Source organism: Balaenoptera musculus, chromosome 6 (genome assembly GCF_009873245.2).
Source record: "Balaenoptera musculus isolate JJ_BM4_2016_0621 chromosome 6, mBalMus1.pri.v3, whole genome shotgun sequence".
NCBI lineage: Eukaryota > Metazoa > Chordata > Mammalia > Artiodactyla > Balaenopteridae > Balaenoptera > Balaenoptera musculus.
Window position 1 is genome coordinate 10,127,658 of NC_045790.1, and position 14,439 is coordinate 10,142,096.

Below are 14,439 nucleotides of genomic sequence, written 5' to 3' on the forward strand. Positions count from 1 at the left end.
TGCAGATTAGAATCACCTGGAAAGCTTTTTAAAAAACTACCAGTTCTCATCTGAATGAGAGGAAGGTGTCGGGTATCAGAGGTTCCCCAAGTGATTCTTATCTGTAGTCGGGGTTAAGGATCCCTTGTTTAAATATACTTTTCTATAAAACACATCCAGCATTTTCCAGAATTTTTCTTTCCTTTCCGATCAGTTTCATGCCTAATAAAGTTCACAGTTTTTATTATAAATTATTTAAATTTTACAAGACAAAATGTCAAACATTTTTGAGTTGATATTTTTAAGATTAAAAGATACTTCACAGCAGGACTAATCATGCTCCATTTAGCTACAATGATTTTCAAATACCCCAAATTAATCACCTCTTTGGACTTAGGTTATATATATTTCAGCTATAAACAAGAATGATCCAGAATGTGAAAATAAGGGTGTGGGGCAAAAGCTGTAGCCTATTGGCTACTGGGAAATGCAAGTGCAGACAATCAACTCACTGATAGGAGGGGCCTGGATACCAAGATCTGGTGGCTTTGGTAAGATCACATCTCACTGTAGAAAAATACAACAACAAATACAGAGGAAACATTTTGCCATTTTGTAATTATGGTTACCACAAAAAACCTTATAATGTGTGATGCTTATTCTATTACATGCTTTCACAGAACATATCTGAACATGAAGTTCTCTATGAATCAATACTACTACATGGGAAAACATGGCTACAAAGTAAAAATTTTCCATCATGCATACGGATAAGTTATAAAAACACAGCCAGTAAAAGTAATATTTACAAAAGTAATAAAAACAGTACAATTACTGGGAAAAATGCCCATCTCCGCTTTTACTCCGTCGCTAATCCTGCTCCTGTATTTCTCTGAATAAAGATTATTTTGATAGAATTTCAAAAGAGCCTTCAATAGACTAATCAGATTCTTCTGTTGATTTTATATTCTATTAGCTAAAATACTCTTGCTGATTTATTAAATTCTCCTACAGTTTAAAAACACAGTTCTTTTTCACTTAGTGGAAACTACAAAGTCCTACTATTCATCTGAGAAATAAACCTTGCATAGAAAATTTCTTTAATTCTGAAATTTTGTTTTATTAACAGAACTACCAGAATGTTATCTCACAACTAGTTGATATTATATGAAAGTTCACTATAAAGCAGTCACCACACATTTAGGATTTTTCTAAATATAAAACAAGTGGGTTTATAAAAATGCTTACCAGACAAATAATTATTTCTTCATAACCTAGAAATAAGAATTATTTATGCGATGATATAATTCTTAGCATTGTGGATGCCTTGATGTTCCAAGTTTGTTGCATTATAAAAAGCAAAAATTTACTTTTCAATGGACACAATCTGCACCTGACTGAAAGCGTCATAACAGTGAGTTATGGCAATCAGTCATGCAAAGGCAAAGAAGAAAATCTGCTTTTCAAACAACACAAGTTTTCCATCTTAGGACAATTTAAGCACTGGTTCCATCTTCTTCAATAACCCGATTCATGCTGGTGCCATGTGTGATGTGAGTCATAGGATTATTACTGAGATCTCTGATGCTGCTATGTCGTGACTGTTCATTGAGCCGATGAGAACTACTGTGCCTGGAGTGATCCGTGAGTCGTGACATGCTGCCATGAGGTAGTCTCTCCTCCATTCCTCTGTAACTGCAGGGAGTGTACCTAATATAGGAGAGTTTATTTTGAAGTAGGTAACAGAACACACTAGAAAATAACACTAAAAATTTTCATGAAAATACCTCATCAAGTGAAATAATTAGGAAACTAACAAGTGAAAAAGTAACAACCAACTTTTGATGATTTACACTCTTGAATTATTCAAGTGGCCAAACAGAAGGGAGAGAAAATCTACTAATTAGGCTCAGAATTAAGGTATGCTTTGCAAAAGGACAGAAGCTGAAGTTAAGTAGAGCTGACTGATCTGGAGCTATGCTAAGTAAGGATACTTTTCTCATTCAAATAAGTTTTGGGTTATGAGGTGGGTTCCAGGAGAGGAAGAACAGCAATAGAAGAAATATGGCATTGTCCCAGGAGTTTAGAAGAGTGGTTATAATCAGTAGGACAGCAAACTCCAATTTTACTAAAAGAGTAGCATTGGAAAAGCAAGCAAATGAAATTAGAGGAGAAATTACCATGACCTTAAAAAAAAAAAAAAAAAGTGAGGGAATTGGCAAGCAATGATGACAGCTAAGTGCCGACAGCTTCTTTCCAGAGAGCCCAGCTAACAGCTGAATTAACTACCTGTAAATGGTCTTAATTACTTTTCATTAGGGCTTCAGGCTGTGAGAATGCTATTTTGTAAAAGCTACATCAACTTAAATACACAAGTAACAAACGCCTAACACTTTGTAACCCATATTCCTGCAAAAGCAAATTCTCTCCTTATCCCTAGCCCAAGACACAGCTTTTGAGTATGTCAACTGGGCTACATTGCTTATTGCAGGCTGTCTTCTCTGTCATTCTACTTACCTTGAAAGGCAGCAGTGGGAGCTGTTAAATTTTCTTTTGTTGCAATTCTGACTCACTGAGCCCCCATCAGAGGTAAGAAAACTAGCATTCAAACATACTATACACTTTTTGTAAAGAATATTTAATTTAGAATAACAAAGATCAAAGAAAACAACTGAAAATAATTTATAATTTTAATTAATACATTAAATTTTAAGTAGTATTTCTAAAAATAAAAAGGTAGCAGGCCATTCCTTTTTCAAATAGTCATCAAAACAACTAATCACAAGCAGCTGAAGACCTATTGGCTGTCAAAAAGCATTAATTTATCATTTCCCTCATTTAATGATTATAACAAATTTCATGACACAATATGAATCATTTGTAAAATTTAAAGATTTTAAAGATTATTCATATACTACTGAGGTGATCTAGTATTATAGCAGTGCTTGTCAAATAATGTTTTCATTAGATCACAGAGTTTAAAAATTAAGTCCTTTAAAATTATAAAAGAAAGCATGTCTTTTTTTCCAGTTTGCATAAAGCAAAAAAGAACATTTAAGAATAAAAAGCTACATTTAAAATATTTTTTAAATTCCTCATGTTAACAGAATGGATAAAAGAGCATTTAATTCTTATTTATTAAAAGAATTCACATTCAGAACACAAAGGTTTTAACTTTGGTTTGCAAGTTTTGGTAAAATAATTACAATGTTTGCAAATGAAAATATTTCATAATAAGCCTGTTATTCTAGTTAATTATTTTACATAATAATCATTGCCCTAAACTGAGTGAAAGATTTCTCCAAATATGATTTGCCAGCCAATTTGGAGACCTTTCACCTCTCAATGACTTCGTATCTATTTCAAACAAATATGGCAAATGAAAAAGAGCAAAATATGATGCAGTGTTCTAGGAATGATATCAAGGTAATTAAAAATATGAATTGAGTATTTTCTAAAATGAAATCTGTCTTTGAGTTTAATTTAATGAATAAGACTAAAAGAATACTTTTTTTCATAGAAAAAATTGAGTTTTTATGTCTAATTATTTAAGTGAAATATATGGCTATCCACAAAATTCTAGAATATGAACCACCTGCCCATGGATAATTAGGACTCAACTACATAGTAAAATGTAACCTACTTACCAAACTAACCACTCTTTTTCAAACCTCCCCCTACCTACTCATCCACTTCCTTTTTTATATCCTCTCATCTAACTACCAATTACTTATTCTTTGAAGTTGACATACATGTGAAGGTATATTTACCCAAGTCTATTTTATTTTACGTAGCACTGAGATCAGTAATTATCCATCAAGGAGTCTGGACTAGAGTGAGTACTGAGAAGCAGGAATGTGTGTATACGTGTGATCTCATAGCCAAGATACCACGAAATGTTGAGAAAACCATGGCCAAAATATAGTGTTCACGTGTAAACTTAAAAACTGATGCCGAAAGAAACCACCATGAGATGGCATGCCCACATTATTTCTAAAGTTGTTTGATAGATTTATTTGTCTCCTAATATGCACCGGGCTAGATACTGTGGGGGAATATACAAATGTCTGTCACCAAGTTCACATCCTCCAGAAACTGCAAACTTAGCCAAGGAAAAACGACTGTATTGAAAATAGGTCACACTGAAAGAATGATTAAAAAGCAGTTAAGTAACTGCCATGGATATGGGAATCAAGCAGGCCTTAAAGGATGAGTATGATTTTAATTAATCAGAGATAAGAAAGGCCATTACAGGAGGTCATAGTCTATCCCCTAGTTTCCATGACACTATACTTTCATAGATTCCTTCATGTCTATAAGCACTTTCTCTGAATCACATGCTAGGTTATTCTTATTGTATTATTATTACTTTTTTTTAAAGGCACTTTATTTTTTTTTTAATTTTTAAAATTTTTGGCTGCATTTGGTCTTCGCTGCTACGCACAGGCTTTCTCTAGTTGTGGTGAGCGGGGGCTACTCTTTGTTGTGGTGTGCAGGCTTCTCATTGCAGTGGCTTCTCTTGTTGCGGAGCACAGGCTCTAGGCACGTGGGTTTCAGGAGTTGCGGCACACAAGCTCAGAAGTTGTGGCTCGCAGGCTCTAGAGCGCAGGCTCAGTAGTTGTGGTGCATGGGCTTAGTTGCTCTGCGGCATGTGGGATCTTTCAGGACCAGGGATCGAACCCGTGTCCCCTGCATTGGCAGGCGGATTCTTAACCAGTGTGCCACCAGGGAAGTCCCTCTTATTGTATTATTATCATTACTGTATTTACCAAGGTCTTGTTCTTGGTCTGTTCTTTTTTTTTATTAAGATTCAAGGAATTCTATCTCACAATTTTAATTACCAACTACCTTATATTAAAGATTATAAACTTTCTTATCTAAACTCCCATTCCATTCAGATTACTGATGCTGAAATCCCCCTATATTTAATTGCCTTCAGAAATTCTCTACTCATTATGAACTTATCTTGTATTACCATTCATCACCCTACTTATCTCCTCTGAGATGTTTTCATGGGCCAATCTGATCTTCCCCTTTTCTGAAGTTCTATAACACTGATCATCTCTAATACTCACTGTTTTAATTGTATGCTGGCTTGCACTGTTTTTTAGTGGTTCTTATGTATATGTCCTATCTTTCTCATAAGGTTATATTCTCCTAGAGCGCAGAAATTATACTTTAGCTTTCTTCTATATATCTCTTTATACACAGAATGCCACATGCATAAGAGCTGTATTCTAACTGTCCATTCCTTATTGAAAAGGATGAGGCTAATAATGTCAAACATCACATAATGCTGAGAGTCAGTTCATGGAGGGTGGTGTTGACAAAACATACTCTGAAAGATTCTCTGATTTCCTCCCTCTTTATGAGTGTCTTAAGTTAAGACCTCTAAATTACTCTAGAAACTTCCCAACTGGGCTTACTTACAATCTCCTCTCCTATGCTGTTGTCAAAGTGATCTTCCTAAAATACAGATCTGATTTTATCACCCCAATGCTCAAAGTCTTCTAATAGTTTCTCATTGCTGAAAGGGAAAAAACCCCAAACTTCCCAGCATGTTTCATCTCCTACAGTTGCCCTGGTACTTAACTGCCCAAGTTTGTCCTCCTTCCCTCCTCATATGCTGTTTCCTTGTCTGAAATTTCCAACTGCCTCCTCTGAATCCTATTCAAATTAAAGTGCTATCCTGTTTGTGAACAAGACTTTCCATGGTGACTTAAATGGTTTTCTTCTCTGGAATCCCAAAGCACCTTGTACATGATTTTATCATACCCATTAAAGTATATTATAACTGACTGTTTACTCTTCTGTCTTCCATCTCTGTGTCCCTAGCACTTAGAAGAATGCTTTTTATTTAGGAGTGCTGAATGGAAGGAAAAGGCAGGAAAGAGAAGATCTTTGAATGTGATTAAAAAACAGGTCATTGGTGATGTTAGAAGTGGGCAAGAAGGTGAAAAAGACTAGAAATACAAGGAATGAAGGATGCAATTGGCAGAACGGAAATATTCAGAATATTCATTTCAAAAATCTGGCAAGGAAAAGAAAAAGAAATGGATAAAGATAGAAAATATATGATAGTCAAAGAAAGGCTGCTCCTTTTTAAAACATAGGGTAGCTGACCAAGTTAGAAGGTGAAAGAAAGCAAGTTGAGAGGACAAACCAGAAGGACTAAAAAGACAGTAAGTATAGGAATCATATCCTATACTAGGAGGACAGGGAACACTGAGAGAAAGGCTGGAATGAGACTGGAAGGATACAGGACAGCTGTAGAAACAGAGATGTTTCAAAGTGAACAAAGAATTTCAGGCATTATAATTTTCATTCTTTCAGTTTCCCAAACTAGAAATCTTAAAAAAAAAAATCTTTGGCACATTCCTTCTCCCCAATTGCTTTTAGTCCATCTCCAATTCCTATCACTTCATTTCTTCTTTTTAAATATCCTTCAGATCAGCTCTTCCTCTCTTGCCACTGCCACTGTTCTTCCATAAGCCTTCATCATCTCTCAGCTGAATTAATGCAAAGCTCCTAAGAAGTTTCTAATTCTAGTGTCTCCACCATCAAATTTAACAGGAAAGCACATCCGGCCCACTCTCAAACATTCCCTGTGAAGCTTTTTCCCATCCCCTTCCCCACCAGAATTAATCACCCCCTCGTCCAAGCTACTAAACAGGGGTTGGCCAACTATGGTCTGCCAGTCAAATGAGGCCCCTTGCTATTTTTGTAAATAGTTTTACTGGAACACAGCCATTCCCATTTTGACTACATATTGTCCATGGCTGCTTTCATGTTACAACAGCAGAAATGGATAGTTGCCAACAAAGACCATATGACCCACAAAGACTAAAGTTATTTATTATGTGGCTCTTTATAGAAAAAGTTTGCCAACCTCTGGACTATACCATTATATTTGCATTTTACTTTAATTATTAACTTATAATAATGATAATAAAAGTTGATATCAGGCACTTACTGAGAAGGGCACTGTTCCAAACAATTAGGTACATTATCTCATTTATTTTTTACAACATTGCTAAAGGGGCAAATATTATTACTATTTCCATTTTACAGATGAGGAAACTGAGGCTTATCATTCCAGACTCCATGCTTTTAACCACAACACGAGTAATGACTACACTATCTTTCTTGAGCTTATTAAGAACAAAGATCATGCCTAAATCATCTTTGTATTCCCAGAGCCTAGCACAATGCCTGACATGGTAGGTATTCCATAACTGTCTGCCAAATTAATCTTACTAAAATAACCATTTTTACCCTGCCTTCTCCCTGATCAGTAATACCCGTCAATGACTCCATATTGCTTGCTGCATCAAGTCTGAACTCTAAACTCCTCTGACTGGCATTAAGTCTGACCATAATCTGGGACAACTGTACCTAGGAAAGTTCAAAAATGTTAATAATGATCAACTTCTTTTTCAGAATTGGCTACTCTTCCAATAGTAGTAGTCACATTGGCTACTCGCCATGTGACTCTAATTCAGCACACAAAATAAACTAAGCTACCAATAAAACTCACCTGCCATCACGGGATCTGTGGAGGCTGCCATGGTAGCTGCTCACTTTGCTGTGGACACTCCCTGCTTTGCTTCTCTGATCATCCACCATGGCCAGCTGAGTTGAAGAAGCATGTGTGGATGTTCCTTGAGTGGAAGTTCCTCTTGATTTTCTTATAATAGGAGTATTTGGATCCCTCAGGAGGGACTGAGCAAAATCAGGTTCCTGGAGTACCTGTCGACTCTCATTCACTATCCTAGACAACAAAATACTAAGTTTAAGATACAGACTAACATCTCTACTTTTTTGACAAACTGATGTTATCCTTGAAATTAATTTCTTCCCAAATAATGTCTTTAGGACAGATATAAGGTAACATTGTTGACTGAAGAGAGAATATAACAAAAATCTGTGTCAGTCTGTTCCCAAAAGTGGTATGATAGAAAGAGGTTCGTATTAGAATAAGGAAATCAGGATTTTAGTTCCAACTCTGTCAATAAATATGTAATCTTAGGCAAGTCACTATCCCCTTTTCTTAATTTTCCTCATCTATAAAATGAAGATATACAATTTCATCATTTCTAAAAAGTCCCTTTCAGCTAAAGAAATTTATCATTCTCAAGGACACTGAAATATTACAAAGGTACTACTATAAAGTAGAAATACTATTTTCTTGCATGGTTTATGGAAGTAGTAGAGGCCTCATCATAGCATAGACACATTTTTTAATTTGTAAGAGCAGTTGTTTTAAGGTTACAAGTTGACTTTATGACAGAGCATTTGTCTAGTGCTGGAATAAACATGAATGATCATAACTAGAACAAAACATATGAAAAATTAATTTAAGCAAGCATACAATTAAGTCCCAGACACATTAAAGGCTTAGGAAAAAAGAATTAAGGGGATGAATTATGTCCAGAGCAAAAGTTTTTAACTGCTATGAAAGGGTTAAAAGCAGACAGATGTTCATGATGATGAACAAAGTGGTAATTAATAAAAAAGCCAATTAAATAGTTACAAAGGTCAGTGTATCAGTTTGTGTAAATAATGACTATGAGAATCATACATAAAGTTAAAATTAGACAATTTCATTTAAAAAAAACCCTCCAACATGTAAAGATTGGATCATAAATTGCGGAAGTGCATATATTCTAAGTTTTCGAATTACAAAAAGATCATTGTTGTTACTGCCGTTGTTGTTTTTAGTGCTGGGGTAGAAGGGCTGAAAGAAGACTAATATTTGTTGAGTACCTGCATTGTGACAGGTATTTTACATATACTCTCCTTTAATCTTTCTTAATAATGTTTTTATTATAGAGATTAAGTCCTAAAAAGATATTAGATATCCATTAAGAATAAATATTGTGATCCCCATTTTATAGATGAAGAAACTGAGGTTCTAAGGGATTAAAGGACTTTCCAAAAGTCATACAACAAAACAGCAGTTGCGGGTGGGAGGGAGGGAGATGCAAGAGGGAAGAGATATGGGGACATATGTATATGTATAACTGATTCACTTTGTTATAAAGCAGAAACTTTGACACACCACTGTAAAGCAATTATACTCTAATAAAGATGTTTAAAAAAATAAAACAGCAGTTGGGGATCAAACCTAAGTTTAAATGGCTTCCAAGACAATCATAAAGTAATGATAAAACATAATGTTTACGTATATGATAAAAACAAAATGTCAAAAACTAAATAGAAAAAAGAACAACTCAAAGATAGTTAAAACAACATTTGTTCTTGTGTTATCAATGGCCCTATTCATATATACATACATCCCAAGTCACTCTGGATTGCTGAATTTGTTTTCTAAACTTATTTTTAAAAATTGGTTCAAACTGACTTCTGGTCATTCCAAAAATTTAATCCACCTTCAAATGGTGAAGGTCTGTCCCCTCATTTTACAAATAAGAAAACAGAGGTCCAGAGAAATTAAGTGCTGTCACCCAGATAATTCCAAAAGATTTCTAAAAATATTTCAATCAGTGTCAGAAATATTAGCATAAGCACAGTCTTAAATGTGGCCTCACTCAGAGGAAGAACACTAATTTGATTGGCATAATTTTAGAAGCCAGTCTTTTGACACACAGTATAACACAGGGGTTAAGAGCAGACTAGAGGCTAGAGTCAGACTGCTTGGGTGTGAATCTCAATTCTGCCATTCACTAGCTATTAAACCTTGGTTCTATGCCTCAGTTTCTTATCTGTAAAATGACGATCTCCCTCACAAGGCTGTTTAGAGGATTAAATGATTTAATAATACGTAAAATGCTTAGGACAGTGCTTGGAGTATTAAGTGTGCTCAATTAACTGGTAACCATTATTATGATTACTCTATAGTCATTTCTCAAAGGCTCAACCAGACAAATGCTAGAAATGGCTGTAGGGTGCTCACACTCTTGAAGAGTGGCACTCTAGCCCAGAGCACAGTCCCAGCTTGGAGGGTCACAATGACTTTGTTGGGTTGCGGGGTGGTCCATGGTTCCAGAAAACCAAATAGAAGGGTTCTTGGGAGTTCTAACCAGTTTCAGAAGGATTCTGACCCAACCAGGATCCCCCAAATAACTAGGAAAATTCCCCAAAAGGGTAGCTTGGGCTTAGCTCTATCTGGAGTTTCTAGTACAACAGAATTGTTGTATTACAGAATTGTTTGTGTATGGTCCGGAGGTGACCAGGAATGTTTAATTCAAACCCTCAGAATTATGTTTTACTGTGATTAAAATATATTTTAAAATTTCAAAAAATATACAGATAAATCCCCCAAGGAAGGATGTTCCACAAAAAGCAAGGACTTGGCCTGTTTTGTATGCTACTGAATCCTTGGCATCCCAATATAGTTCAATGCACACAGTAAACATTCATTAAAGACCTTCTCAAAGGATGAATTCTTAGGAAATACATTTTTGTTGCTGAATTCATCTTTCCCCTTCTTTCCTTCTCTGCCCTATGAAACTGTATTTAAAGGGGTAATGCATTATCTGATATTACTAGCAGTAGTCTCAGATATGGTAATAAGAAATGTACATTTTAAAACTGTGATTTTTAAAAATCTCAATCTAATCCGTGTAACAGAAGCTGCTAATTACTGGTATTTTAGAAAATACAGATCCTGCTAATGCAGTACTTTAAGTTGTATTAAAAAAAGTACATTAACCCATACAAGACACAATAACATTTTAAATATAATCTTAAGAGTTTTACAGACTATCCCACCAAATCCATTTTCCATGGAACTTAGGTTAAGTAAAATCATAAGAATATAGACTCCACTAACTTAGAATTTGTGATAATTCAAATACAGTATACATATAATACTTATACTTAGTAAAAACTTTGAAGTCATTTGTTCCTTTGTGAATGCTGCAGGGTCTTATTTTGTTTTGTTTTGTTTTCTTAATTATGGGGTCAAATAATTTAAGATTCCTCAAATATGCCCTGAGAAGACTGCTTTGGCAAATCTTATATTTTACCATGACACTCTAATATGCAATGTGGCCAACTATGAATTAAAATAATTTCTTTAACATATTCCATTTTATCTACTAATATCATTTTACTATTTTGGCTTTAACGTGTACCACATGAGAATGGAATAACATGCTATCTCTTTAAATAATTTATGGTATAACCTGGAAAAACGATGGACAGTTGGAAATGGAAGTCTAATCTAATACCTATGTGACTTCAGCCAAGGCACTTAACCTCTCTGTGCCTCAGTTTTCTCATCTGTAACACTGACATGATAATACACACCAGTCCTCAGAGAAATGTCAAGAAGATCAAATAAGAATATATATAGAATCATTAATTTGTTTTTAATTTTAAGAAGATTATAATTTGGATTTTTCAAAATAAAGATTGGTCTTCCCTCAAATATTCTGAATTAGTAAGGAATAGGCCTTAAGCCTGGTTCTACTTGGCTATCTTTTCTGAATAAGTTTTTAACTGTGATTTAAGTTTTAATCATAACTGTTGGAAGCTGAGGTTACAATCTTTTTGGAATACTTCCTTCAAATCCAAATTATTTTAACACAGGAAACACAAAAAAATTGCGTAAATGTGAAGTTTGTGAACACCATGATAAGTTACTTCAACTTACTCTTTTTTCCTACGACCATGAAAAAAACTGGCCCATTCAAAGCATGTCTTTTTGCTTCCAACCCAAAAGATGGAAGGAATACCAACTATGAGAGCCATCAGGTATTTCATCAGAAAGACAATCAGGTCTGGACGACTCATTTGAGTAACCTACAAGAAGAGAAAGAAAAATATCTTACATATATAAATAGAATTTTCTATTAAAGGCCATTATAAAATCTTTTAAACAAAATAAATAGTAAAATAATTCTACAAGTCTGATATTTTCACTTACACAGTTCTATAGTTAATTTTCTTGCTGTATGGAAAAGACACACTACTGAAAATTTGACAACAAATTTATGTTCTATACTTTGAGTTCTATAGTCTTATTAGCTCATATTGGATACCTTCTAAAGAAAAAGATTACTAATATAGAAAATAAACCATGAATAGGAATAGAGGCTCAAATAATACCTATATTCTTCTTGGCCAATTTCACTCATCCTATCATTGGTCATCACAATATACAATTAGGAAAGTGTTAATCTTTCCCCCCCATTTTATTAATTTCTGTTTTTATATTTAATATGCTCTTCCTTCTACCTACTTTCATGTTTACTTTGCTGGCTGTTTTCAAGCTTCCTCGTTAACCTATGAGTGAGTTTTTTAGTTTCTATTCAGATGAGTTTTTTTAAAACTTCTCTTTATTGTTGATTTCAAGTTTAGTTACTGTGGTCATAGAATGTGGTCTATTTGATTCTGGTTACCTTAAATTTTGGGGACTTCTTTTGTGATTTAGGACACAGTCCATTTTTTAAAGTATTCCTTGTGTGCTCAAAAATAATGCTTACTCTCTATTTGTTGGGTACAAAATTTTCTATATGTATTAGATCAACTTTATTAGTTGTGTTGTTCAAATCTTCTATATAGGCATCCTCAGAGATATTGTAAGTCTAGTTCCAGACCACCACAATAAAGCAAATACCACAATAATGTGAGTCATGGGGATAATTTTGTTTCCCAGTGCATATAAAAGTTATGTTTACACTATAATGTAGTTGAATAAGTATGCGATATTTACTCATAAGTGTCTAAATAACAATGTTCATACCTTAATTAAAAAATACTTTATTGCCAAAAAGTGCCAACCATCACTTGAGCCTTCAGTGAGTTGTACTCTTTTTGTGTGGAGGGTCTCGCCTCGGTGTTGAAGGCTGCTGGCTGATCAGGGCGGGTGGCTGCTGAAGGCTGGGTGGCCGTGACAATTTCTTAAAATAAGACCACAGTGAAGTGTGCCTCATCCATTGACTCTTCCTTTCATGAACAATTTCTCTGTAGCAGGCAATGCTGTTTGATAGCATTTTACCCAAAGTAGAACTTCTTTCAAAACTGGAGCTAATCCTCTCAAACCCTGCCACTGCTTTATCAACTAAGTTTATATAATATTCTAAATCCTCTGTTGTCATTTCAACAATCTTCACAGCATCTTCACCAGGAGTAGATTCCACCTTGAGAAATCAGTTTGTTCATGGTCACCCATAAAAAGCAACTCCTCATCCATTAAAGTTTTATCATGAGATTGTAGCAATTTAGTCACATCTTTAAGGCTGCACTTCTAATTCTAGTTCTCTTGCTACTTCCACTATATCTGCAGTTACTTCCTCCACTGAAGTCTTAAAGCCCTCCAAGTCATCCATGAGGGTTGAAATCAACTTCTTTCAAACTCCTGTTAATGTTGATATTTTGACCTCTTCCCATGAATCATGAATGTTCTTAATGGCATCCAGAATGGTGAATCCTTTCCAGAAGGTTTTCAATTGATTTTGCCCAGGTCCATCAGAGGAATCACTATCTATGGTAGCTATAGCCTCAAACAGTGTAATTTCTTATGGGAATTCCCTGGTGGTCCAGTGGCTAGAACTTGGCGCTTTCACTGCAGTGGCCTGGGTTCAATCCCTGGTAGGGGAACTAAGATCCCACAAGCTGAGCAGCGTGTGACAAAAAAAAAAAAAACAAAACAGTGTATTTCTTAAATAATAAAGACTTGAAAGTTGAAATTACTCCTTGATCTGTGGGCTGCAGAGTGGATGTTGGGTAGGCAGGCATGAAAACAACATTAATCTTGTACATCTCCATCAGAGCACTTGGGTGACCAGATGCATTGTCAATAAGCAGTAACATTTTCAAAGGAATCTTTTCTTTTCTGAGCAGTAGATCTCAACAGTGGGCTTCAGTAAACCATGTTGTAAACAGTTGTGCTGTCATCCAGACTTTGTTTTTCCATTTAGAGAGCACAGGCAGAGTAGATTTAGCATAATTCAGAATGGTAAATGAACATTAGCTTCAACTTAAAACTCACCAGCTACATTAGCCCCAAACAAGAGAGACACCCTGTCCTTTGAAGCTCTCAAGCCAGGCACTGACTTCTCCCCTCTAGCTATGAAAGTCCTGGTGGCACCCTCTTCCAATATAAGACTTTCATCTACATTGAAAATCCGTTGTTCAGTGCAGCCACCTTCATGAATTATCTTAGCTAGGTCTTTTGGATAACTTGCTGCAGCTTCCACATAAGCACTTGCTGCTTCACCTTGCACTTTTATGTTATAGAGATGGCCTCTTTCCTTAAATCTCATGAATCAATGTCTGCTAGCTTCAAACTTTTCTTCTGCAGCTTCCTCATCTCTCGGCCTTCATAGAATTGAAGAGAGTTAAGGCCTTGCTCTGGATTAGGCTTTGGTTTAAGGGAATGTTGTGGCTGGTTTGACCTTCTATCCAGACCACTAAAACTTTCTTTATATTGGCAATAAGGCTGTTCCACTTTCTTATCATTAGTGTGTTCACTGGAATAGCACTTTTAAT

General features: G+C 35.2%; 1 protein-coding gene across 4 annotated transcripts in view; it reads right to left on the minus strand.

The window, feature by feature from the left end:
• Positions 1–213: 213 nt before the first annotated feature.
• Positions 214–14,439, minus strand: part of FZD3 (frizzled class receptor 3) — a 96,130-nt gene continuing 81,904 nt past the window's right edge. For all 4 annotated transcript variants that reach the window (XM_036856545.1, XM_036856546.1, XM_036856547.1 and 1 more), the window contains 3 exons: positions 11,600–11,748; positions 7,517–7,750; positions 214–1,689 (listed from right to left, as the gene is read on the minus strand). In XM_036856545.1, the coding sequence (XP_036712440.1) occupies positions 1,476–1,689; positions 7,517–7,750; positions 11,600–11,748 (597 nt within the window). In that variant the 3' untranslated portion in view covers positions 214–1,475. The remainder of the gene's footprint in view (positions 1,690–7,516; positions 7,751–11,599; positions 11,749–14,439) is intronic.